At 30.8% G+C, this 27,030-nt stretch overlaps 1 protein-coding gene across 1 annotated transcript; it reads right to left on the bottom strand.

Moving 5' to 3' along the window:
* Positions 1 to 294: 294 nt before the first annotated feature.
* Positions 295 to 16,821, bottom strand: LOC117907407 (agamous-like MADS-box protein AGL12). Its single transcript, XM_034820941.1, has 7 exons — positions 16,510 to 16,821; positions 16,191 to 16,272; positions 2,814 to 2,875; positions 1,942 to 2,041; positions 1,810 to 1,851; positions 717 to 758; positions 295 to 626 (listed from the first exon to the last, which is right to left on the bottom strand). Exons 1-7 carry the CDS (start codon positions 16,689 to 16,691, stop codon positions 540 to 542), a joined length of 597 nt encoding a protein of 198 aa, XP_034676832.1. The 5' UTR covers positions 16,692 to 16,821; the 3' UTR covers positions 295 to 539.
* Between the last annotated feature and the right edge of the window lie 10,209 nt (positions 16,822 to 27,030).

Raw genomic sequence — 27,030 nt, 5'->3', positions numbered from 1 at the left:
ACATCTAATTCACATCTCTTCTTAGGTGTATACCTCAGTAAGATTGGCTTAAGCTTTGCACATATAACTCTTAAAGAAGTACAAATTGAACCTTTCAACCCCCATCTAGTTCGAAGGGAGAATTGAACAAAGTAATAGACAATATTTTATAATTTCAATTATAAAACAAACTAACATATTATCACTATATTAAAAAAAAGAAAAGAAAAAGAGACCAAAATTCTCCAAAGCCTATATCAGAACTCTTTAAAAGAAAGTACTTAATTGAGAAGAAATCTCTAAAATGCTACATTATAATAGAAAATAGTTCCATTATATAATAGCAAACCAATCCATAATTTCAAGCTGAATAACAACACTAGGACCTTGCATATTAGCAAAATTTTACAAAGGCTTACAATACAATCTCTGGCAACCACCACCCAGTAGTAACTTATTATAAAGGTTTACAGAGTTTTTATTCATACAATACAGTTCACAAAGATATTACTAAGTTGCACCATTGCTTTCATGAGTTAGAGTCTACCAGTGTGCAAATCCTAAGTTTGAAATATTTCATTTTGTGGAGTTAGTGGATACGGAGTTATCATTGGTGCAATGTTGGTAATTCCAGTTTGGTCCTCTATCTGCAAAAAATTAAACTTTTTATTAGTCAAATATGCAGAATTTGTATGCACAGAAATTTAAATTACTATTTATTGTAATTATTTGATTACCATTTCTTGGAGATAATTGTTTGCTGCTTTCAGTATTCCCTCCTTCAAAAAATAAAAAGCAATAATTATTTCTTTACTAAGATATGAAATATAAGAAAAATATAAATTCATTTAAATGCTCTTGGAAGCTAACTAATTTTAATAGGCTCATCAGACAAGACAGACTTCCTACAACAACACTTGAGATTCTCAAAAGTAGAAAAAAAAATGGAAACTTCTATAAGGCAATATATATATATATATATATATATACATCAGTCCACTTAAATGCTCTTAGAAGCTAACTAATCTTGATAAGCTATGGGGTAAGATCTACAACAGCACTTGGAGAAATATATATACATATATAAGCACTTATGATATCCTTGACAACAGTAAGAGAAGAAGAACACAAGTGTTTATGATATCCTTCACAATAGTAGTGGAATTGGCTAGAGGGAAGATTTGGAAATTTAGTTGAAATGAGAAAAGAATAAGGTGGTGTTTATTTTTTAAATGAATAAAAAAAGCCAAAGTATTTGGTTTTTTCTATTCAACTAAAAGTAACCCATTGATATCAACCAATATAATTAAACTAAACTTATTGCTAATAAATTCCCTTTAGTTATGTTGGTTAATATCAATAAGGTACTTTTAGCTTAATAGAAAAAGCCAAATATTTTGACTTTTTCTATTCAACCAAAAAACAAACACCACCTAAGCAAAAATAGTATATGCATAAAGAAACTACATATCAATTTTTCATTGTCTTTTCTATTAAAATTCTTCATGTTTGCATTTTTCTCTTTACTATATTTTATATAATAATTTTTAAAGATATAATAATAAAATTTCTTAATAAAATATTTAAATTTCTTGTTCGAGGAATAATAGCTTAGTTATTTATACTGGGAAATATCTATTTAACAACTTAGTGATTTTAGGAAGCACTTCCAATTTTTTTAAAATTTAAAATTTTTATCTTTTAAATATTAAAAAAAAAATTAAAAACGTTTCTTAAAATCACTATCAAACATATTCATATATTGGAATGTAAAACTTTTACATATTAAACAATAAATAAATAAATAAATAAAAATATGTTTATCCTAACCTTATTCTTCAATAACTGGATTTCTTGAAACATGATCTCCATCTATGCACGAAAAGTTCACAGATATTTATTAGCTGAACTACAAAGTGTAAACATAGATGAGTTTATTTTTAGTAAGTAAATATTTAATACCTTCGCTGAACGGATGTTATAGATCCAAATTTCAAGATGTTTTTCAAAGATACGTAGTTCTTCCAGTGTCATTGTTCCAGCCCCACCTCCCAACATATACCTGAAAGCATACTTAGATCATGAACTTCATTTATTCTACATGAATTAATGCATTCTTGTAATGTAATGTATTAAAATAAAATACAATGGATTTTGTATAGAAGTTTAAATAATATACAGATGAACTCAATGCATACAAGAATTTATAACATGTGGAAAAAAATATAATAATACACACCAACAAATCTCATTTCCTAGGAGAAATTTCAATGGAGCCTTCAACCTCCTCAAATTGAATTGTTAATGACCCTTCTTTGTCTTAGACGTAATAGGTAGGTTAAGTATTTCCAAGCTTTTGAGGTATAGTCATAGGTTTGAAATCTCATGTTGATGTAGTTGTCATCTATTTCCATGGTAGCCGCTTAGAAACTATTATTGCAGCATGCTCATCATTTGTTTGAAATATCAAAGATTTTAAAAATAAAAAATAAAAAATTGAGGTTTTTAAATTGAGGTAACAAAAAATTTTTACTAAAATTTTAATTTTTTTATTTAAATAACGATATATAGATTAGAGATAAACCATACAATTAGAAAAAGCCGCTATGCCATTTTCTCTGTTCTCTATCTCTCACAATAAGTCAACTTCTATAAACAACACAACCTTTCCATTAATCCTACAAGCTATAAGTGATCAAAGTTAGTCATAATAAATTAAAACGACTTAATAAAATACTATCCTAAAGTGTCTTCCAAGAATCTTCCTACTCTTATCACAATTGTCATACACATACACATAAAGATATTGATTATAAGGGATATTTTGGTCATACCTGAGGCCTTTCTGAAGTAATTCAATCTCATGCTTTAGCATGTTAATCTCCTCTTTTGTGTCCTGAAAAAAATGTTATGTAATTCATTATTATAGAGAGAACTAGAAATAGATAGGCTTTCATAAATTACAATACAGAGACTTTAGATTCAGTTACTTATTCAACTGGAGGGTTATGAATACCTTAAGGTAAGTTCTATTTTTCAGGAACTCTGTACAAAAATAATTTTAATAAGACAAAAAACTTAGTAGAACTAGGCATTTGAAATCACATGAGTCTGTACATAAGACACTAGCGTGTATAGGGTAAAACCTGTTTGGCATACGGATAAAGCTTAATAGAGAATGATAACCTTCTAAAACCTGAAGCTACCCAATTTTGACTGTCCTGCAACTGTTTACTTACAGTTTCCTCAAGTTTGGTACCAGATTACAACTATTTCAGGGCAAAAAGAAGCCTGGCAGAGTGTTATGAGAAGACCAGGCCCTAGGAGTGAGGCGATCAAGGCCTGAAATTACCGAGTATTTGGGATTTTTTTCCCTATTTTGTTTATTCTTTTATAAAAAAATATTATTTTTTAATAAAAAATAAATAAAGTAACTGACCATTCGAAACAAATAAAATCATTTTTTTTTCCAAATAAATAACAATTAATTCAATAAAGGTTCACTATCAGATGGGGCTATAGATATGCAAATCCACAAAATAACAATTCCATTGAGGATGGTTAGAGGGTCAAACTTGAACATGAGTTCATGAGTTGAGGCATATATGATGTTGGTTAATTTGTTGATGGATGCCCTCTTATGTGTGTCTTTTTTTTATATTATGTTTGCTTGAATGACCCTATGATTAGTTGTTCTCCTTTATACTCTTTCTGACTTTTTTTTTTTTTTTTTTTTTTTTTGTGGTTGTGCATTTGGATAGCATGTATATTCATCCGGTTATGAATAATTGAGCTTGCTCAACCAACTCCTTATACTCAAGTTATGGATGTATTTGAACATTTGAGATGTATTATTCAATTTGGTATATATTACCATTTAGCCGGATCAACGTCTTCTACAACTTGTTATTTCGACTAAGTGGCTATTCAGAAATGGAGGTAGGACTTGGGCTACATCGCTACTAGATCTAGAGAAACAGAAGATGGCAATTACCACATGATTACATCATTGACAAGTTTTCTAAGGCTTGGAGATGTACTAGTTCGTAGGTACACATGGAGTAATGAAGACTCTATAGAGCATTACTTGACATTCTTAGAGGATTTCGTGAGGATTGGAGATATAAAAGTACAGAGATGCATATGGAGATATGATAATTATTGAAAGACCTGTATAAGCTTTGTCCCAACACAGATATGTATATGTCATTCTTTTTTAGTTCTTTCATGGTTTGGCTAGATAGTTGAATGCACCTACACCACACACTATGTACCCCTAGAGCAATGTGGATGAATTTGGGAGTCATTAGGTGCACAAACTAGCATGAAGCCTTTACTCATAGGACACCCCCTAGATGATAAGGTTATGCATGACATGCAAGTGGTAACCTATGCTTGTGTGAAGTTGTCCCATCTTTTTGGGGGTGTACAAAAGCATGCACACCATTAGCTAGTGCGACCTTTTTCTTGGGATATTATTTCAACCTACCTTTCAAAACCACTTGTACCATGGTAGGATGTGAACTAGAATCATGGCTAAGCACTTGCCCACACATAGGTGCATTTGTATATAATTTTATTGTAGCAACACAACAATGATTGAGCAACATGGATTATGGTTGATTCATTTTTCATTTTCAGTGAGATTAGTCATCAAATTTGGTATTTGATATAGTTTTGGCATTGGATTTGGTATCTATGGTCTTGATTTAATACTACTCTAGTTGGTTTAGGAGTTTCGGTTTATTTTTTCTTTAGGGCTCATTAGATCTTGAGTATGTGTACTCTTGGGACTTGGTGGACATTATTAGATATGTTCATTTGACCATTTTGGATTTAGGCATGAACTTTTGTTTAAAATTAAATTTAGGACACTATTGTGGACCTAATACACCATGCATCTGATTTGACTTTCAATCAAAACTCATTATGCTTCATTAAATAAAAAGGCGAAAATGCATATTTTGACACTAACACCATCTCATTAAGATTCACCTTGATCACCAGAAGTCTTTGCATGGTCCTACAAATTCTCTACATGAGCATTGCGTAGCATCACCTACCTCTTTCCACCCAATGCCAAGCTGATCAAGAGAGAAGAAACCCAAGATAGAGCCTATAGATTAAGGAAAAGATGACTTGAGACAATTGAGTGTAGTTGAGTGTAGGATCCTTGGTTGCTAGAGAGTACTTGAAGTAGGCCTTATATAATTAATGAGATGGCTTAAGAATAAGGGACCACTTGGTCTTAAGACTTATGTGGAAACCAATTCTTAGAACCAATCAATATGGATAGTCATAACAACACTATGTTTGAGATTGTAGTCAAATGATCGATTATCATCATTTTACTAGCCTTACTTACCCTAATTCACCTTGCATTTAAAGTTACCCCTTGCTATCTAGTCAGGCCCTTTACTTAGTCTTTCTTTTAGTACCATGTCCACCTTTTCTTTGTACCTAGGGGAAGGGCCTCTTAGTGTGCTTTTGTGATATGTATAAGACTTTCAAGATTGTGTATTTCATGAAGGTGTCATCTTCAATGTCTATTCATCATGGCTATGGGAGATATGCTTCTACCTTTCAATCATTGTGGTGTCATATGATTATTCATCATGTCTATTCACTTTATCATGAGTTTTCACAACCTTATTATCCCCGATTGTCATATGATTATGGATGCATGGTTAAAAGAAAAGAAAATAAAGAAAGAAACAATGAAAGAAAGAAAATAAAAAGAAAAATAGAGGAAAACAAGAAAAGAAAAAGAAAAAAAACTACAAAATTATTCTTTGTTTTTATAGTCTTTTGAACTAAGCATGTATGGACCTCAACCCATCATAGGCATGTAGGCAACTTGGGTGTTAGATTTAGTCTAACCTATGCTTATATCTTTATTTCTTTCTTTTAAGTTACATTCATCACTAAGGATACTTACATTCTTACTAATTTGGATTCTCATCCCTCATCCTTCCCAATCATTTGTGTGTTTATTAATATCATAGGATGCCTATGTTCTTCACTCATTCTTCTCGCTCTTGTACCATAAAGTGTCAGTGTATTCAAAGACCTCTGGATTTCCTTATGTACTACACTATGTACATCACATGCATGAATTGTATCATTAGGATTTTGGGCCTAGTTTACTTCATTTATTTTCTTCATCCTAGGTCTTAATTAGGACTATCATGAGCTCATGGCATCATACATTGTGCTCGATAGTTCCCATTTGGATACTGTTTGAAATTGGTTCAAATTTGTAGATTATAGATGCATTCCCATGGAGCATGGGGATTGATTGAGAGTTATTGGTGCACACTAAGGCATAATCGTCTTTTTATAGAGATTGACCTAGATCTAGTTGACATTGTATATTGGGACATAGTTGCTTTACCTTTATGATTTAATGAGTTATCTACATTATGCCATAACCATGATGTTGAGATGATTAGGCAGATTCACCCTTAGGGTGCACAAATTGACTAGGAGCTTATACATCTTTTACACTAGGGCATAACCTTTTTTTATTGAGATAACAAGAGAGATTCACCCCTAAGATAACATAGAGATTACTTTGGATTTTGTAGATGTTATATGTTGGTTTTCCTTTTTTTAGTTTTTGTTCCTACGGATTCCGATCATCGTGACTATGTCCTTGGCTTTCCTTTTTTAGTTCCATGGATTTCAATCATCGTGATTGTGTCTTTAGCTTTCTTTTTTAAGTTCCATGGATTTGATTTTTTATTTTTATCATTATGGTTCCATTCATTATCACTATCATGTTCTTGAATTCTAGTTTTTATTTTTATGGTTCCATTGATTACAATTAACATGATTACGTTCTTGAGTATATATATATATTATCTTTATGGTTCCATTGACATCAGTCATCATGACCACATCGTTGATTTTTTATTTTTGTCTTTTATGGTTTATTAACTTTGGTCATTGTGACTCCTTAAGTTTCATTTTTCATCTTTACGGTTCCATTGATTTTTGTTATCATGATTGCCCATTTGAGTTTCAGTTTTTACATTTATGGATCTATTGATTTCATTCATCATGATTGCATTCTTAAGTTTTGATTTTTTATTATCTTTATGGTTTCATTGATTTAAATATTTGCAACCGTATTCTTGATGTCCACTTTTTATCATCACGATTGCATTGATTTTGTTTATTGCAACTACATCCTTGAGTTCTAATTTATTATCATATAGTCCCATTAATTTTGGTTATTACAACCATGTTCTTGAGTTTCTTTTTTTGTTACTACAGTTCATTGATTTTTGTCATTAAAATTTCATCCTTGTGTTTTGCCTTTTCTTTTTGTAGTTTTACTCATTTATCACGGCCACATTCTCGAGTTTTGCCTTTTATCTATGATATTTCTATTGATTTTGGTCATCGTGATCACATCTTTGAGTTATACTATTATTCATCATCTTTTTCAAGTTATCCCTTAATTTTGGTCATCATGACCATGTCTTGGAAAAATTATTGTCATTTTTGTTTTTCATTTTGTCTCCTTACATTGGTTATGCCATTTCATCATATTTTTGTTTGAGATCATTATCATTAGATTGAGATGTATTGGTGACCATGTTGGAGGGTAGGCTTCAGGATTTGAGTGGGTACGTATTGTTCTAAGACAAAATTGATGGTTATTTTTATTCTTCAATGCAACTCACTATGTTTTACTTGTACATATGTACAATATATACATATTCACACTTGTACTCATATCCCTATGTATTTGACTTGGGATGATATCTTTCTAGTGTTTCTTAGTACTAAAAGAGATCATACCATGTACAAAGATGACTTAGAGAACCCCAAACAATGTGTAAGAAGTTAAGAAATATGAAACTAGACAAGTACTGCATGAATTTCATGTAGAGCTAAAGAAAAAATTTTCAATTTTTGCATAGTAGAGAAATCAAAGTTGTCTTTAAGCCAGTTTCTTACTTGAAAGCAAAATGAAAACCGATTCCCTTTTTTTTTTTCTTTTTTTTTTTAGTTCAAATCGATTTTAGAGAGGCCAATCGAAAAGCCACTTGTGCTTAGAGTTCCAAATCAATTTTCCACTTGAAATCAAAATCAAGGTCGTTTTCTCTCATTTTCCCCTTCAAATCAAACTTCCAATTTACCCTTTTCCATACTAGATGCTTGAATAAAAAAAATTAAACATGGCCTTCATGAAATCTAAAATATGAATTTACACCATTAATTTACCCATTTCTATACCTATCGAGCTTCCACTTTACATTGTGGGAATCAAGCACTTGAAATTAATATCTTGATTCCCACTTCAAGTGATTTTGATTTTTTCATGTTCAAATAAAAAATGGCTTCACCCAACCCATATCCAAAAAGAATGTTTGAAAATTTACAAATTATAAAAAGAAAAGATATTGGTGAAGGATGAGAGAGGAAAAGGGTGATGGTTTTCTAATTTTTTTTAGGTAAGAAGCAAGAGACTTTTGGGAAGAAAATATTTTCCAAAGCTTGTTTATGGAAGTAGGGAACTAGGATAAAATGGATTAGTTTTCTAAAGAGACAGGCTCTCTTAATAGAATTTTTTGGTAGGAGAGAGAGTTTTTGGAGAATACGGTGTGAGAGAAAGAGGAGAAGAAAAAAATAATCTTGGTAGGTTTTTAAGAGGGAAATAGTTTCTAATAGGGGAATCTTAGTTTTCTAAGATGGGATTTGACTAAAACTTTTCGATAGTAGGATGCAAAAGTTTTCATTAGAGATCGAAGGAGATTCTTTAGGGCTTTGGAGAATTACTATTTGGAAAAAGAAAGATGCTATTAACGGGTAGGCTAATGGGTTATCGTTTGTTCTTTGTAGGGATGATTAGAAGAGAAATTGCAAGGGAAGGCTATTGGGTTATTGTTTGTTCTCTATAGGGTTGACTAGAAGAGAAACTACAAGAGACCACTACAACTGAAAGATCATCTCATTAGAATTACGATAGTCGTACAAGGTATGGTTTTCTTTTCATTCATCTTTACATCTTGTACTAGTTGCTTTAGAAAATGAAAATTTTGATGTAAGCATATTGACACTAAATTGAGTAGAGAGGTGTGGATTATACATTTTGATTTGGACCATTGGATACATATGAGACATGGGATAACACTTTAATTCCATATTTTTGGAAAGTGCCTCAAATTCTATTTTGAGTCAATTGGCAAGTCATTGATAGTTCTTAATAGGATGTATTCCAATAAAGGAGTTTTCCATTATCATAGAGGAAAGACCTTATTATGAAATCTCCTTTTGGGGATAGGTATCTTTGACAATTATACAATTAGTTTCCTATATGAAATCTTCTTATGTAATTAGGAAAATACATATGAAGAGATTTTGACTAAGAGAGAGAGTTTCTTTTTGGGTATAATTGGGACTTTGGGATTTGAGGGTTCTAGGGTTGTAATCTCCTTCAATAATAGAAGTTCTTTTTCATCTTTGCCCATGGATGTCGGATTTAAGCCAAACCATGTAAATCATTGTGTGTTTTCTATTTTTGTTCTTTTATTTTCTTCTCCCTATTATTATTATTTGTCACGTTTTTTCACAATAAATTGACAGTAGAGCATATATTAGACCTAGAATGAAAACAAAGTTTGAGTTTGAGAAGTTTGATGAAATAAACAATTTCCATTTATGGAACATTAAGCTGTGTGCCTTATTAGTTCATCAAGGGTTATCCAAAATACTAAAGGATAGAAAGGCTTTACCAACAACGATATTTGATGAAGAGAAGGGTGAACTTATGAAGAAAGTGCACAATGTTATTCTATTGTGCTTGGGTAATAAGATACTTCATGAGGTTGTTGTCAAGTTATGGTTCAAGTTGGAACGTTTGTATATGACAAAGTCTCTTACAAATCATTTGTATTTGAAAAAATGATTATTCACTCTTCAGATGAAAGGAAGTATGTTCATTAAAGATCATCTTGATGAGCTTAATTAAAATATCATGGATTTAAGGAATATTGATGTTCGAATTGATGATGAAAATGAAACCATAATTTTGATGTGTTCCCTATTGAATTCTTATAAGCAATTCATGGAGACCATGACGTATGATAGAGATACTCTCTCTATAGATGATGCTGAGTAGGAAGATGGTGTCTGAGAGTAGTGAAGAAAGTTTAGGTGAAGGTTTGGTAGTTAGAGGGAGAGCAATAAAGAAAAAAATGGCAAAAAATGTTGATATAAGTCTAAATCAAAGTTCAGGCAAAACAACAAGTGTTTCAATTGCAACAAAGAACGACACTATGTGAGAAATTTTCTAGACCCTAAGGCTATGTTTGGTTCCCGGAAAATTTGAGGGAAAATGCGAGGGAAAGAAAATACAAAGGAAAAGTAGAAGGAAAGAAAAAGTGAAGGAAAATAAAAAAATAGATTAAAAGTTGATAAATTATTTTTTTTGTTACTTCAAACTCATTTTATTTATTTTAACTCATCAATATAAAGATTAAATAATTTAAAAATACATAAGTTTTTAATTAGTTTTAATTATATTTGATTTTCTTTTATATTTTTCATAGGACAACCAAACATGAGAAAATCATTTTCCTTAGCATTTTTTTTCTTTCCTTTGTACTTTTCGGGAACCAAACATAGCCTAAAGGAAAAGATAAAAAAAAAAACTTCTAATTTTACTAATGCAGTAGTTGTAGAAGAAAATTTTAATACTGCAAATGTCCTTTTAGTTACTATTAGTAACTCAGGTGATGAATGGATTATTGATACAAGGTGTCATTAACATATATCTACCAATAGGGATTGGTTTAGTACTTACCAACTTGTAGATGGTGGGAAGGTTCTCAAGGGAAACAATGTAGTTTATAAGGTTATTGGGATATACACAATTTGTATTAAGATAGATGATGACATTATAAGGACATTAACTAGAGTAAGACATGTTCTAAAGTTGAAGAAAATTTTGATTTCTTTGAGGACACTTGACTCTAAGGGACACATATATATATGGTTGGAGGTGAAGTTTTAAGGATTTCAAAGGGCGCTCTTGTTGTGATGAAAGGGAAGAAAAATTAATGTTCTTTACACAAGGTTGCACGATTATAGGTGCAATTGCATTTTTTACCTTAATATCAATTTTAAAGACTACTAGATTGTGGCATATATAGCTTAGGCATATGAATGAGAGAGTGTGAACAACATTAAGCAAAGAAGATCTGCTTAGTGGACAGAAAATGGGAGAACTATATTTTTTTTAGCATTGTGTATTCAAGAAACAATGCAAGGTTAAATTTAGTGCAGATATTCATAGGACTAAAGGTACTTTAGATACATCCATTCTAATCTTTGGAGACCTTCTCAAGTCATATCACTTAGTATTGGAAGATATATATTGATCTTCATTTATAATTATTCTAGAAACGTTTGGTTATATATTTAAAAGCAAAATAATGATGTCTTTGGGAAGTTCAAGCAATAGAAAGCTTTGATTGAGAAATAGATAGAAAAATATATCAAACTCTTGAGAACAAATAATGGCATGGGATTTTGTAGGAAAGAGTTTAATGAGTTTGGCAAGAATAAAGGTATTGCAAGACATCGCACAGTTAGGCATACTTCATAACAAAACGATGTTACAGAATAGATGAATAAAACTCTTTTAGAAATAGCACAATGCATGCTTTTCAATGCAGGATTGTTGAAAGAATTTTAAGCAGAGTAGTAATTTCAACTTATTATCTTGTGAATAGATCTCCTTCAATTTCTAGTAATTTCAACCCTTCTAATTGTGTTATTTTAAGAATTTTTTGTCATCTTGCTTATGCTCATGTGAGTGAAGGTAAGTTGGAACCAAGTGTGAGGAAGTATAAATATTTTTAAGATATGTAAATGTAGTGAAAGGATATATAGTCTATGATGCCTAGATTCAAAATTCTCTAAATTTCTTATTAGTAAGATGTGACTTTTAATGAGTCTACAATGTCGAGTCCTAGGAATGAGCAATTTGATCTAGTAAACAACCTTAGTGTGAGAGAAAAATATGGAGTTCTAGGTTAAAGCTTCAAGAACCATAGAAAGATTTATTTCAATAAAGCCAACGGAGGAAGAGGTGCAACATCTTGATGATGAAGAAAATGTGCCATAAGAGCAACAATAAAATTTGGCCAAAGATCAAACAAGGACAAAAATTAAACCACCTCAAAGGTATACAAATTTGGTTGCATATTCATTTAGTATGGTAGAAAGCATTGAAAACGAGCAAACTCGTACTTTCATGAAGCCATAACTAGTAGAGAGTCTACACAGTGGATTTTTTATATGAATGAGGAGATTGAATATTTTTTTTTAAAAAAAAAACCATACTTGGAAACTAGTTGAGAATCCTAAAGATCAAAAGATTGTTGTTAACAAATATTAAAAAAGAATGAAGAATTCCAAGAGTGGAAGATGCTAGGTTCAAAACACGCTTAGTGGAAAAGGGCTACACACAAAAGAAGGGATTGGACTTCAATGAAATGTTTTCTCTAGTTGTGAAGGATTGCTCAATCAAGGTGTTACTTGTTATGGTTGCTTTGTTTGATTTCAAGTTAGAGCAACTTGATATCTAGATTGTTTTTTCTACGTGGTAAGTTAGAAAAACAAATTTATATGCATCAATTTGAGGGATTCATTATTTCAAGAAAGGAAGACTATGTTTGTTGAAGAAATCTCTTTGTGATTTAAAGTACTCTTCTTGGCAACAGTATAAAAGGTTTGATGCTTTTATGATTGGTAATGACTACAGTAGGAGTGAGTATGATAGTTGTGTTTATCATACGACATTATTTTGTGGTTCTTTCATTTATGATTACATGTTAATGACATGTTAATTGCCTACAAGAATATGTTGAGATCAATAAGTTGAAACCTTAATTTAGGAGAGAGTTTGAAATGAAAGAACTTGGAGCTAACAAAGAAAATATTGAGGTATGGAGATTCATAGAGACCAAAAAGCAAGGAAATTGTAGTTATCATGGAAAAAGTACATTGAGAAAGTGTTGGAACGCTTTTGAATGCAAGGATTGAATTCATTAAATACTCAATTAGCAGTTCATTTCAAACTTTCAAGTTCTTTATCACCACAAATGGGGGAAGAGAGGGAGCACATGTTACATGTTCCTTATGCTAATGTAATTGGGAGCAGCATATGTGTTGTGATCTGCACTAAGCAAGACATTTCACATGTTGTTAGTTTGGTAAGTAGATATAAGGATCGCCTTGGAAAGATTCATTGAAAATAGTGAAATGGATCTGTTGATGCTTAAAAGGAATATCACATGTTGGCTTAGTTATGATAAAAGTAGTAACGTCTCTAGGACAATTGTTAGTTATGTTGATTATGACTAGGCTAGATATTTGTATAGAAGAATGCCTCTGATAGGGTATGTATGAACTTTGTGGTAGTATTATAAGTTGGAAAGTAACTTTGCACTCTATAGTTGCTTTGTTAACAACTAAACCAAAATATATGGAAGCTATAGAAGCAGTGAAAGAAGCTATTTGACTTAAGGGTTTGGTTGGTGATTTAGGCTTACAATAGGAGTTGACTATTGTGATAACCAAAGTGTCATACATGTGACTAAAAATCAAATGTTCCATGAGAGGATCAAACATATTGATGTTAGAATGCATTTTATTATAGATGTGATTGTATAGGGTGCTATTGTAATAAAAATAAAAATAAAAAAATCCCTACAATGGATAATTCAACATATATGATGACTTAGTCTATTCCTATAATTAAGTTCAGGCATTCCTTGAACTTAATTGGTGTTGGTAATATTTGAAGGCCCCTTAGGGGTGTGAGAGTGAAGTAACATAGAAGATTTTTTTAGTTTGTTTAAATCTTGGGAATTTGAGCTAAGGTGGAGTTTGTGGAAAAGTTTCTTAAATTCTATTTTGAATCAATTGGAAAGTCATTGATAGTTTCCTAATAGAATATGTTCGTACAAGGGAGTTTGCTATTATCATAAAAGAAATATTTTATTATGAGATCGTCTTTTAGGAATAGATATCTTTGACAACTATACAAGCAATTTCCTATAAGAAATCTTCCTATGTAATTAGAAAAACATATAGGAAGAGATCTTGACTTAGAAAATCTTTTTTGGTGGAATTGAGACTTTGGGATTTGATTATTTTTTGTCTTTGCTCCTTTCCACCTTTCTAATTAAAAATTGTGACAATACAGTGGTTTATTTGTCATCTACCATGCTTCATGTCACAATATATAGATTGTACATCTCATAGTTTATTTCTTATGATTTTTTATAGCAGTGTATCTTTTGATGAATTAATGAATAATTATCACAAATGTCTTTGTTTACTTAGTAGAAACCAATTTATTTTAGGCTTAGGAAGGTGTCTAGTACTTCCCAACTATGAAACTTGACCCTTGAATTCATTCTTATTCTACGGACTTCACATTTCCTTTTTGAAAGTTCGTTTAAGACTTTTTTTTCTTATTTTGTTTTATATTTGTAAATAAAATAAAATAAAATAAGTAACAACATCAAATGAATATAAAATCAGTTTTTTTTTTCAAATAAATAACAATCCAAAACAGGTTCTCCATTGGATAGGGCTAAAGAGATGCAAGTTCCCTACATATGCTTAAGTCAAAAGCATAACTTGGTAGATATACTAAATGAATGTCTACTTTTTCAAAGATAAATAATAAAGTGAACCATTTTGATATGCCATAGGGACGCAACTACATCATTCTTCTATTCCTAGAAAGAAGCCTCAAGTTTAACATAATTGTAAGGCTCTCTCCCTTAAGTAATCTTTTCGTTAATCTATGTATATATCTTAGTTTGATGTTTTTCATAGGAACTCTTGTATTATATATGTAGATATATAGTATCTTTAATGAGACTAATTCGAGAAGATTGTTATTTAAGACCTACTCTCAAAAACTATTTTTTTGAAGACTTTTTTTATAATATTACCAAAGAGACCCTAATCGAATTGTGCATATGGTACAAAAATTGAGTAGGATCTTGCAGTATAAGCATAACACTAGACAACAATGGTTCGAATAATGGCAGAAAAACTCCCCTTGGTACAAAAGTAGTCCGGTGGTAACAGGTTTGCAAGGCACAACTTAGCCCAAAAACTAGTCAGGTGTAACTTCTAGCATGCCTCAAGAGTAGAAAATGTAGTGGTTGTCCTATGGCATTAGGTGGTTGCTAAGTGAACCTAATTTTTCACTAACCATATATCTACATTTCTTGCTCCTGACTGTGAACTTCAAGCTTGGGAAAACTAGGGCAGTTATGCAGGAGAAAATCTACACTCAACGTGGGACATGATAGTTTCTATTTTTAATTAGGTTAATCTCTAAAAACGTACTTTATTCGGTTGTCCTAATCCAGCTCCAGACATCATGGGCTAGATAGTCAGTAATGCTTGGATCCTCCATCAACAAAGACACCTATAAATATAAGGAACTCCTCACAATAATAGTATGCATGCGCATCTCCATCTAGTATTCTAAAAGCCTCTTCTGATAATCTTGATTACTTGATTTCTTTGGATGATACTGCACCAGTATCATCTTCCATGTATGTCAGGTCTCTTTTCTGAGATCTGACTCAAATATCATTCTAGGGCTGTTCTTGGGAATGATCCTGGATCAGTTAACTACCAGGGCACGTTTTCTTTTAATTGAGTGTCTTACAAGATTAATCTCCAGATAATATTTTAACGAACTAGCTGGGTAGTGTAGATAGAAAAATCCTACTGTCGGGGGAGAGTGCACCAGTATACTAAGTTGTATGAAATTCTGGTCGTGGCCCATGATCTAAAGTGGATGCATAAAGAATAAAGAAATGGGTGGAGAGGACAACTGTCCTTAAGCATATTTTTAATCATCTAATTAATAATATAGCTTGTTTGGTGAGAGGCATAATGTTCCAATCCCAAAAAAAATGGCCAAATACTGATCATGATTTTCGCGGTCCAAAAAGTAGTGATAAGAATGTAATAATATTTGTTTGGGCATGGCTGTTGTAAATAGTACTAATATCATGTTAAGAGGCAACAGAGACCAGCATCCGATGCTAACACAAGCTTTTTGAATAAAATAAGATTCCTTCCACACCTTAAAGCTTTGCATAGAGAGAGAACTGAGATGATGTTTGATCTAGTAAAGATGTGGCAAGGTAACATACCAGAAGTTGTGCTTCTTTGGCTTGGTCATCCTGAGACCCGCAACTAGACTTCATGTACTTCTCAATAAGCCCTTGCATGGTTCTTGCATAGTGATGAGGAAAAGGGAAATCAGTAAGAAAGTTGCATCTTAAACAATACACAAAACTGAAGGACATACACACACAGGCAAAAGGGGGAGGGGAGGAAGAGAAGAGAGAGAGAGAGAGAGAGAGAGAGAGGGCTGAATCTTAAACATTAATGCCAAGAAAACTTAAGAAGGGAGGGGAGAGAGAGTTTCATTTTAAACAATACGAGAGAGAGAGAGAGAGAGAGAGAGACCCTTTGGTGGCTAGTTCATAGAGCTTTCCATGGGCGGAGAAAATGAAAATCCCAATTTCAGCATCACACAACACAGAGAGCTCCTTAGCCTTCTTAAGAAGCCCTGCTCGGCGCTTGCAGAAGGTAACCTGCCTGTGTACTGGGTTCTCAATACGCTTCATCTGAATTTTCCCTCGTGCCATTTCTTGCTTTTTTCTGCTTCCTGCAGACAACCTCCCACTAGTTTAGACTAGCTTCGAGGTTGTTGCACATCTCCTTACTTGGACAATTTTTCGGACAATTGCTTCTCCTGTATGGGAGGTCGTTTTACTCTTATATACATCCATGAACCCTCTTCCCCATCACTCTCCAGCTCTGAAGAATAATTTAGGCAGCACCTTCCTTTACACTCCACAAAAGCTTTTTAAAATCTCTTACTGTCAAAGTGCACTTTTCGTTAAAAAAACAAACAATATAGTATCTTGTACATATATTGATAGTGACAACCTCCTATACGTATGATTGGTCAAAAGCTCAAAATTTTTTAGATTATGGAGGATCAACCCTGCTAGTTATTCCTCTTCATCCTCCTTCAGGAGGGTCTACCTCAGGAGTACCGCTCTCAATAGATTTAGTATCCTCAGTGGCCATCCATCAAGGGGAAAAAGGTCTTGTATGGGACATTTTGATAGCCTAGTCACCATGCAATTGCTCTTTTTCATGTGCAACCCACTCTTCATGAGCCAATGAGCTGCCCATGTTTGCTAGCTTTTCAGCACTTCTCCTCATCTCATGGCCTCCACGCTTTGCCCTTTGTTTAAATTTGTGAAAAAACCCTTTAGTTCCTTTAGGGTTTCAAGGTTCATCAGTATGCTTTTTGAGCCTAAAACAAAGGCCTAAAAGGTCAGCTAGCTCAGGCCCCCCTCCACTCCACCCCATCTTTAACTTTGTAATGAAAGAATCTTGTCAAATCACATACATTCAATAGAAACCCTAAAAGAGATCCTCCCCTGATATCTCAATATCACATCTAGGCTGCCTGGACAGACTTAAACAGTTGACGTGTGGATCTCATATATATCAAGAGGTTCCACGCGTAGATAGTCTGCTTTTCGCTATAAATCTCAGATTCCATCTCTTTGCTAAAATATGCTAGTGAATATTTATGTGTGGTTAGCCTGAAAGTGGAGATCAAATGCTTTATCTTTGTTGGTTCCATTTATATATATAAAAATTAGAACATCATATGACTTGGTTACCCTAGCAACTCAGAAGTTACATCAACATTAAACCAACATGTTAAATTCCATGAAGAAACCACACTAAAACGACACATGTACTTATGCCATCTTTCACCCCTATGTTTTTCAATAAAGTTGATTTAGTAATTTAAGAGAAATCAACGATAAAATATAAGGGTCTAACTTAGAAACTCTCACTAGGTTAGAAATTCACTCACCAACTAGAGGATGGCTCACTCTATATGGGGTTACAAGCTACCTTCCAATATATACAAAGGTACTTGTTCTAAAACTATCTTTGATGGTTGTCTTTGGAGCACTTTTAGTAAACAAAAGTAAATTTAGAGATGCTTTCAAAAAACATTACTGAGCTGTGGTTGCAGGACAAAAGGATAAAGCCACTTTGTTGATGGGAGTTCTACTCTTTAATTCCTTCAAAATGATGGAAAGTATTGCTAGCTAGCATCCATTTGTTTTTGTATGACACTTTCTAGGGTTTAGGACAACAAGAGCAGGCTTATTCTTCTCATGTTATAGAAATCATTCAATGATGTAGCTTATACATATAGATGCTTTGACTAATAGTGCAATATTGGTAATAAGATGTGGGGTTTTCCTTGGTATGTGAATGTGTTTCATACCTGATTTTCTAAATGCAAACACAAGCACTTGATGAGTTTCCTGATGCACAGACTCTATCAAGGGAAGTAATTAAATTGATCCAACCTTTTTTTACCACAGCAAGTGACAACTATCTTTTAGGCATGTTCCATCCATCGATAGAAAGGAAAAAATTATTAGGAAAAAAAAATGAAACATATGCAAAGGCTGATCCTAGAGACTTAAAAATTACATAATACCAAAAAAAATCTGAATATAGAATCATATTTGACAATTGTTTTCGAGAATGGTTTTCAGTTGAAAAACAAAAAACATTTGACAATGAGAAAACTGTTTTTTACTTTTTTTTATTCTTAAGACCAAAAAATTAGGTGTTTTCAAATAACATATTTTAGTTGTTCTAAGTTGTTTTTACTTATTTTCTAAAGATTGTTTTAAAAATATTTATATAAATATGGTAAATGATTAAAAATAAAGTACTAAATATAAAAATTATTTTTAAAACATATTTAAGAACATTAAAAACAGGTTTAAAATATTCTAGGTTTTAAATATACTTTTATTTTGAAAAACATCAAAAAATATTTTTTAAATATTATTCTCAAAATTTGATTTTCAAAGTTGTTTTAAAAAATAGTTATGCAACAACGCTTAAATGATTAGCTAGCTTGCAAACAAGTGTATATTGGTATAATTGGAGCTTGTTAATTTGGAAGTGATTTTAGAAAATCTTCTAATACTCAAAAGCACTTTTCTTATCAGGTATTTAGCAAAGTTATATAAAAAAAAAAACACTTTAAAAATAGTTATTTGGATATCACTTTTTTATTTTATAAAAGTGATTATAAACATTATAAAAAACACGTACTTTCCTACTTTATATCCAAACATTAAATGGGTCTTCTTAAAAGTAGTATAGGATATATGTGGTGCTCATCAAAATTTTAAGGATTAAAAGCATATTTAACATTATCATTTCCAAACCAATATTGGATGAATACCAACTTAATAAGTTTATAGGTATCTAAATTTATGAAGAATAATGAAGCATTCTCAGTTTCCAAGAGTACAACTTCATCCCATTTAATTATTATTTTAAAGAAATATGCCCTTAGGAAAAGCAGGATGGCATAGTGAAGTACTACTGCTAGGAGACATGGTAAAGGCTTTCGACAATAAATAATAGGCCCTGATGCTGCCACTACTAATGATTTGAAATTTGTGAATTGAAAATTCTTTCTTTTGAGCCAAGTTGATGATTTTTTCTTTTCTTTTTAGTAAAAGAAGAGAATGTATTGAAACTGAGAATTAATACAATAGTGCATGTTGGAGTACCTCTCCAACGAGCCACACAAATCGTTCCACTTGTCGAGGAAACCTAAGAATGGCGGCTGAAACTGCAATAAATTAAGACAACTGAGGTGGCATCCAATCCCCTCCTCCTATGATTTATTAGATTTTCCCTCTATATTAATCTATTGCACAGTAGTCACTAACCTTCCACCGAAGTAACATTCACTGTTGGACAACAATTAATATTAAACTAAATGCTTTTGTGAACTAAAACACTACACGAATCAATTCCATAAAATCAAGTGTAGTTGAAGAGCATCTTTTTTCATTAGTAATAATAATAACAACAATAATAATAGATAGTATCACAAAAACTCATTACTAGATAGTGCAAGACCTAAAGCTAGCTATACCTCCATCATAATTCTATAATGATGTACTCACAATGTAGTGAAGAAGGATTCGAAGGTCGTTAATGCTAAAAAAAAAAAAAGAAGGATTCAAAGGTCGTGAATGCTAAAAAGTGTATACCCTACATCTATAATCCAAAAGGTTTCACTCAAAACGTAGGAGAAAAAGAAATAAAAGTCTATGTATGTATAGCATAGGTTTTTTGTATGTTTTGAGCGTAGAGAAAAGATAAGCCCTCTCTCTTATACACACTAAGGGAGATGGACTAATAGAATTTGACCTAAACTCCCATCTCTCATCTTTAGCCAGTTAGAAAACTGACTAAAAAAAAAGGGGGAAGGGGGTGAGGAGGAATGAGGAAGGAATAAAAAAAAAAAAAGGACGGATTCAATGTCATAGGAGTCTTCTCATGTTGGACGACTTTTTATGGCTCAAACTCTTTCATTCAAAGTAACTCATTTTAATGGGTTAATTCTTATTTAATAACACTAAATGAATGACTTTTAAGGGTGTTTGATATGCATGTGCCAAACTTGGTTCCACTTATTAGGGTGAGCCCCAATCTTAGTTGCATTGGACCTTGGATTGGATGTTACCCGTAGGCCATAATCGACCATGTAATGAATGAGCTAAGGGCTGGCCTATGATGACCAACATGAGCTTGCACCAAGTGACCCATCACATTGGATATCGTCAACACTTAATTGACCCTTTTTTTCCCTTATATTTCCTTCTTTATTGTTGATAGGTAGGAAAAACTAGACATATCATTTCCAATGAGGTAAATGTTTTGTAGTGAAAATTTAAATTATTTCTACTACATAGCTTTCAACAAGTGGCTCATTGTTGATTTGACAAAGTATAAAACCTAATTGTCACTCAAAACTAGGAGGCAATTTCTAAAATTTTTAACTCCTTTATTTTTTTGAGTAAAATTTTTAACTCCTTTGGATTTTTGAGGGGTTTTTTTTTTTTTTTTTTTTTTTTTTTTTTTGCTTTCTACCAAATATTGTTGTTAGTTTTCATAGGATTGTTATACTCTTTGTCATCAATTTCAAGTTCAATGGTGTGTTTATGTTGCTTTTTTTATTCTTTGGGCAACTTCCTTAGCTTTTTTTTTTTTTTTTTTTAACCTTTTTAGGTTGTTTTTTGTTTCTTGTTTGGGACCTATTTTTCTCAAAGATTGTATGCTCTTTCTAATCATCCTTTCATTAAGGATGTTTATCCCTAACTTGGGTTCCATCCAACAATGAGAGCTACTTTTTCTTTTTTGTGTCCTCAAGTAAGGTTACGGTCTCGAGCTTATATAAGATCATGTCCAATGTTGACCTTTTCTTCAACTCCATTTAGGAGGGATATAAAACTAATCAAATGTCAACCAAGCTACCTCTAATCGAGCTTGAGACTAAATCGATTATGGATTCCCAATTGAAGTTATAAGAGTGGTCAGACCTTCATTGAATGGCTATTAAAGAAATTTCCCTTATCATTCTTATCCTAATAGCATTAAAGTTTGGATTCTTGATGAGTAAGCTAATTTGAAAAATACTTTTAGTTTGCATAACAACAAAATATTCTTCATTGCATAGCAATCAATGTTGGTCTTAGTTTCCCTACCATTCTTTATGAGGCTATTCTTATTCACTCTTCATATTCATTTGAGACAATATTATCTTTGTTTTAGTATTTAGTGGGGTGTCTCATCTTGACTCGTCAATTTAGTGCAAAGCTCAAGCTTGAGAAGATGTTGTTCATTTATATGATTAAGTTGAATGCCTATGGTCTTGCAATTCATGATCAACTACCCTAGCACTAGCAAAGCAAGGGTGCCAAACAATGTGGTGCTCTTAGGAAATAAGGAGTATATAAGTTAGAGAACCTTCTCTAATGATGTATCAGAAGAGCTATATTATCACTATTGATGATCTAACTAGCACTACATTTAGAAAATATATCTTACCAAACAAATAACATAATTATGATCAAGACTGTAAGTTTATTTTTTATCATGAAGCTATCAAAGGCAAGGGTGGGAGGTGGAAGAGGGTGAGTAGGTAGTCAATAAAATAATGCCCAAAAATGATATCCTACATTTAATTCATTTAGGACTAGTTCATGAAGATTAAATCAAATCATTTTTTTTCTTGATCAGCCAGTGAGAATTGGTATTAATCTAAAAAATCAATAAGTATTTAGTGAACATAAAAGACACCAAATATATTTGGAAATTCATTGACGAAGACTGTATCAATCTTTGCAAATGTAAAAGCCATAGGTCTAATGACCATAGCAACAATCTACTAAATAAGAAAGAAGCATATACAATTCTAGCTATCTTGGAACCTACTAACCAACAAGACTTATGACCAACACCTTAATGTCTTTTTCATATTCTTCATGCAACATTTTCTTGTACTTCTTAATGTATCATCTTAAAACCATATTGAGCTTGGTGGCTTAAACTTGATCTTTGTCTTTCCTCCTTGAAAGGACTTTCAAGCTTTTCTTGTCAAAACCTTAGTTTTGAGGGTTTATGATCAATGGTGAAGCAATGATATGTATGTATGCATGTATGTATGTATGTATGTATATTCTCTTGGTGTGTGTTCCTTGTTTATTAGGATTATGAAAATAGTTTTCTCTTTATAAGGACAAAAACTAGTTAGAATATAATAGAAAGTCTAAAATAATTAGAGTAGTAGCTAAATAAGAAAACAATATTTTAAAGTTCCTTAAATTTTATAGACTTTAATTTAATTAATTTAATTGTTAATTTTGTCATTACTTAACCAAATCTAAAACTATATACTTAACTTGTTTGACTTCTTGAGTCTTCATTCTTGCACTTGAAACCAATAAATCTCAATGGTAATGAAGTAGTTTTGAACTGGTGATCTTTAGAACAAAATTGTCAACCTAAATAAAGACATTAACAATCTCTCCCTTTAAATTTTGGGATAAAACAAAATATTGCAATAAAATTCCCTATAACTCTCAAACTAGGATCATCTAATCTCATTCAACTTAGTCCTCAACAAAAATCACCCAAAACATAAATAACATAATTTGTTAGATTTCTTCCTTCTACTTGAAGCAAACTTAAATAACAATATATCTATGAAATGCATAGGTCTATCAACTCTCAACAATAATTCACTAAATATGAAAGAAGCATACACTATTATTTGGCTGGTAGCTACTACCCTTTGAAATCATTATCAACCAGTACTTACATGCCTTTGCATCCATGACGTAGTACTCCCTCATGCTTCTTAGTGGGTTTTCTCAGAAATGTATTTTGTGCTCAAATCCTCAAGCTTGATTGGCATCCCCCTTTAGCTAGGGTTATGAAAAATAGTTTTCTTTTTATGAGTATTAAACTAGTTAGAATATAATAAGACATCTAATAAAGTTGGAAGATGAAAATTAAATAAGAAAACAACATTTTAAACCTTCTTAAATTCATATACTTCTAGCTATTACATTAAATACAGTTATTAATTTTGTCACTATTTAACAAAATCCAAACCCATATACTTACCTTAATTTCCTTTACTTCCTTGAGTCTTTAAACTTAGGTGTTGGTTTTTTTTTTTTTTTTTTTTTAACTTTTTACTAAAAGTAACTTTCTTTCACATTCAAACCATTTGTGTTTTTAACTTTTGTGTTGACTTATTACTTTTTTTAAAAAAAAAATTAATAAATAGAAAAAACCAAAATATATATTTGACTTTTTTAAATGTTAAAAGTAACTTGTTGGTTTTTCTTTAATTCTTAAGACTTAATAAAAATAAAAAATTAAAAAAATAAACAACTTAATACTTAATATTACTAAATACTATTTAGTTTTAAGTTTTATTTAGAATTAAATAAAACACCACCTTACTCTTGAAGCCAAAAAGTTTTAGCAATGGTAAAATAATTTTGAACGGCTAATCTTTAAAATAAAATTATTAACCTAAACTAATACATTAAAAAAAGACTATAACTGATTAATAGTTGGATCATGATATCTAAATATTGTTACATATTAATTAAATAACCATTGTTTATCCTTGTAAAAAATAATTATTTTATTTCTTTCTTATTTTGTATAATGCAATATTTGCTTACTAATAATTTTAGAAATTAATTGTTTAATACATCTTGGTATCCAAATATACAAAAATCTACTCTGTATTTTAAATAACCAAGATACGATATTTGTAAATTAATAATTTTACAAAAAGGATGAAATTTAATATATCTTCAAATGTCCCAAAATAACAAAATGGGTTGCAATAACAAAAATGTTTATAATGATCACTTGTATAAGTAGTTAAGAAATTGGTAATGTGGTAACATTTAGGATTTTTAGATACATTTGATGTATTAAGAAAATGTGAAAAAAAATTTAGATTAAACGATTACTCACTTGCATGTGATATCTTTGGATTTATGAATTTGTGATTAAAATGTATGCTCGATTGTTGAGATTCATTCATTAGTTTTTGGATTTTTACTTTAGGGAGATTACTAAATCCTAAATTCTTATTTTTCAAATTTAATTGAAATCATTGATTTTAGTGGATATCAAGACAAGTGTGAGAGGTTTTTGAGTGCCACTAAAAAAAGCTTCTTCTGAATTGATAATAGTCCACTTATTTTAATTTTGTTGTATTTCAATCTAACAGGGTACGTAGTTTAATTTCCTTTAAGTTAAAAAATTTTCAATGAATTTAATTTTATTTTGAGAAAGAAATTGAATTTAGATATTAAAGAAGTTGGAAATTGAAAAGATCAAAGAAAAAATAAGTGACTTTTTTTTATCAATACATAAGTTCAAACAAAAACAAAAAACAAAAAAAAAACAATTTATTTTCATTAAAACAAAATTATCTTAGTTAAAAATAATAAATTTTTAAAAATAAACCATCCAATATGCCTTTAAATCCTAAAACAACTTATTTTAAAAATTAACTATAAATAAATAAACAAGGGCTAACCCCAAATATTAGGAGCATGTTCGTCTTGAGAAGAAATCACCTTCAAGTTCTACATGAATCTTTATGAAAATTTTCCTTACTCTTCAATGGTATTGGTGCTTCCAGGGTTCCACCACATCAAACAAACTTGCTCTGCACAAAAGATAAATCATAAAAAATTGGAGGAATATGAAGATCAAACACAACTTCCGCTCCCCACCCCACTAAAGAATATACTCCAAAAAATTAAATTGATGGAATATTAGAGGCTACTAACCATTATAATGAATAGAAAAGGCTTGTTCCAAAAGGTACCCACATGAGAATAATTGTGGGGGAAGAAGTATGCACTGCCTCTTATTGTTCCATTAATAATATACCATTTAATGCATCTTTCGGCTGGCTCCTACAATCCCATCCACCTGAATTATACAGGGTTTTAGTAACCAATAAAATAAAGTCTAGAAAGATCAAATTTATGTACTAGTTGAAATAATATTGATCAAGTGAAAAATCAAAATAAAAATGAAAATGAAGGTCGACAAGAAAGCATTCTTACAAGCTAAGTTTCAAAACGATTATCCCTTTTTATTCGAAGGAAACTGAGAATGTATTTGATAGTAATTTTAGAAAACGTTTTTAGTTTAAAAAAAAAATTAAATTAGATGTTTAATAAAATTTAGAAAACGTTTTTAAAATTTTGAAAAATTACTTATAATGTATTTTAGAGAAACATTATTTTCTATCAAAAACACTTTTAGAGAAAATACTTTCACTAAATATACTTCAAATAAAAAACCTGTCAATCCCACTCTAAATAGCTCTTGTATGCAACTAATGAATATTAATATTTTACTTTTTATTCGCACTATTTCTAATTTTGTTTAGGAGAAATTTTATAGGAAAATGTACAACTAGAAAGGTGTATAAAATGCTCAAAAATTAAAATAGCAATACTAATAATGAGTTAAAACACAAATAATAATAATAATAAAATAAATAAATAAATAAATAACGAAGGCTTAGAGCACTACCTAGCTAGCAATCATATACACGCTTTTTGAGAGGATAAACCTAAGGCCTATCTTTTTTACCACTAAATATCCCTTTTTATGCATATTAAGTTATCTTAAAGAAAAACCAAAAAGGATTCATACTCAAAGCTCTTGTTTAGATTTTAGTTTTCTTTCAAATCAGGACAAGAATAGCATCAAGTCAAAAGATTATGCATTTGAAAGCCTAAAAATCCTTTTTCTAATGTACATTAAAGTAGGTTTAAAAAGATTTAAGACTTAAATGCTCTTTTCTTAATTCCCCTTTTTTTTTTAAGTTGGGAATCAGAACCACATCAAATCAACTGCAACAAAATTAATTTAGCGAATTTAATGAGATTTTCAAGTTTTTCTACAAAAGTTTTCAAGTTTTAAAATGAAATTTTTTTTTGTATTTGGTAACTTTTTTCTTGAAGAAGGTGATTTCAGTACTATTTTATTAGGAGATATTATTATACCAAATTTATATATATATATATATATATATATATATATATATATATATATATATATAAAAGTAAAATGGATGAAATAATCTTTAAAATTTTAATTTAATCTTTTTTTTTTTGAAAAGTAACTATTTTTTATATAAATATTTTTTTAGCATTTTTAAGTATTTACATGTAAATTTTTAAATAAAAAATTAATTTTACAAGAAAAAATAAATGCATTTTTATAAATAAAAAAAAATGGCAAATGATTAACTTTCAAAAATTGGGTTTTCAGTAAATATTTTAATCAAGTAAAAAAAAAAAAAAAACAAATCAAGACTCTCAAGCCATTAGATTAAATAATGTGAAATTGGGAAAGGTTTAGATCCACAAAACCAATCAAATCTAAGGATTCTCTACCACACTCTTTAGCTTTATTCATGCAATGGATTAATTAACTTAGCAAATGGCACATTCAATATGGAGACATAAAAAGATCAAAAGAAGTGACTTGCCTTTTCTTATTCTT

Source organism: Vitis riparia, chromosome 18 (genome assembly GCF_004353265.1).
Source record: "Vitis riparia cultivar Riparia Gloire de Montpellier isolate 1030 chromosome 18, EGFV_Vit.rip_1.0, whole genome shotgun sequence".
Taxonomy (NCBI): Eukaryota; Viridiplantae; Streptophyta; class Magnoliopsida; order Vitales; family Vitaceae; genus Vitis; species Vitis riparia.
The sequence above is the reverse complement of the archived record's forward strand: the minus strand, read 5'-3'. Positions and strand labels throughout refer to the sequence as shown.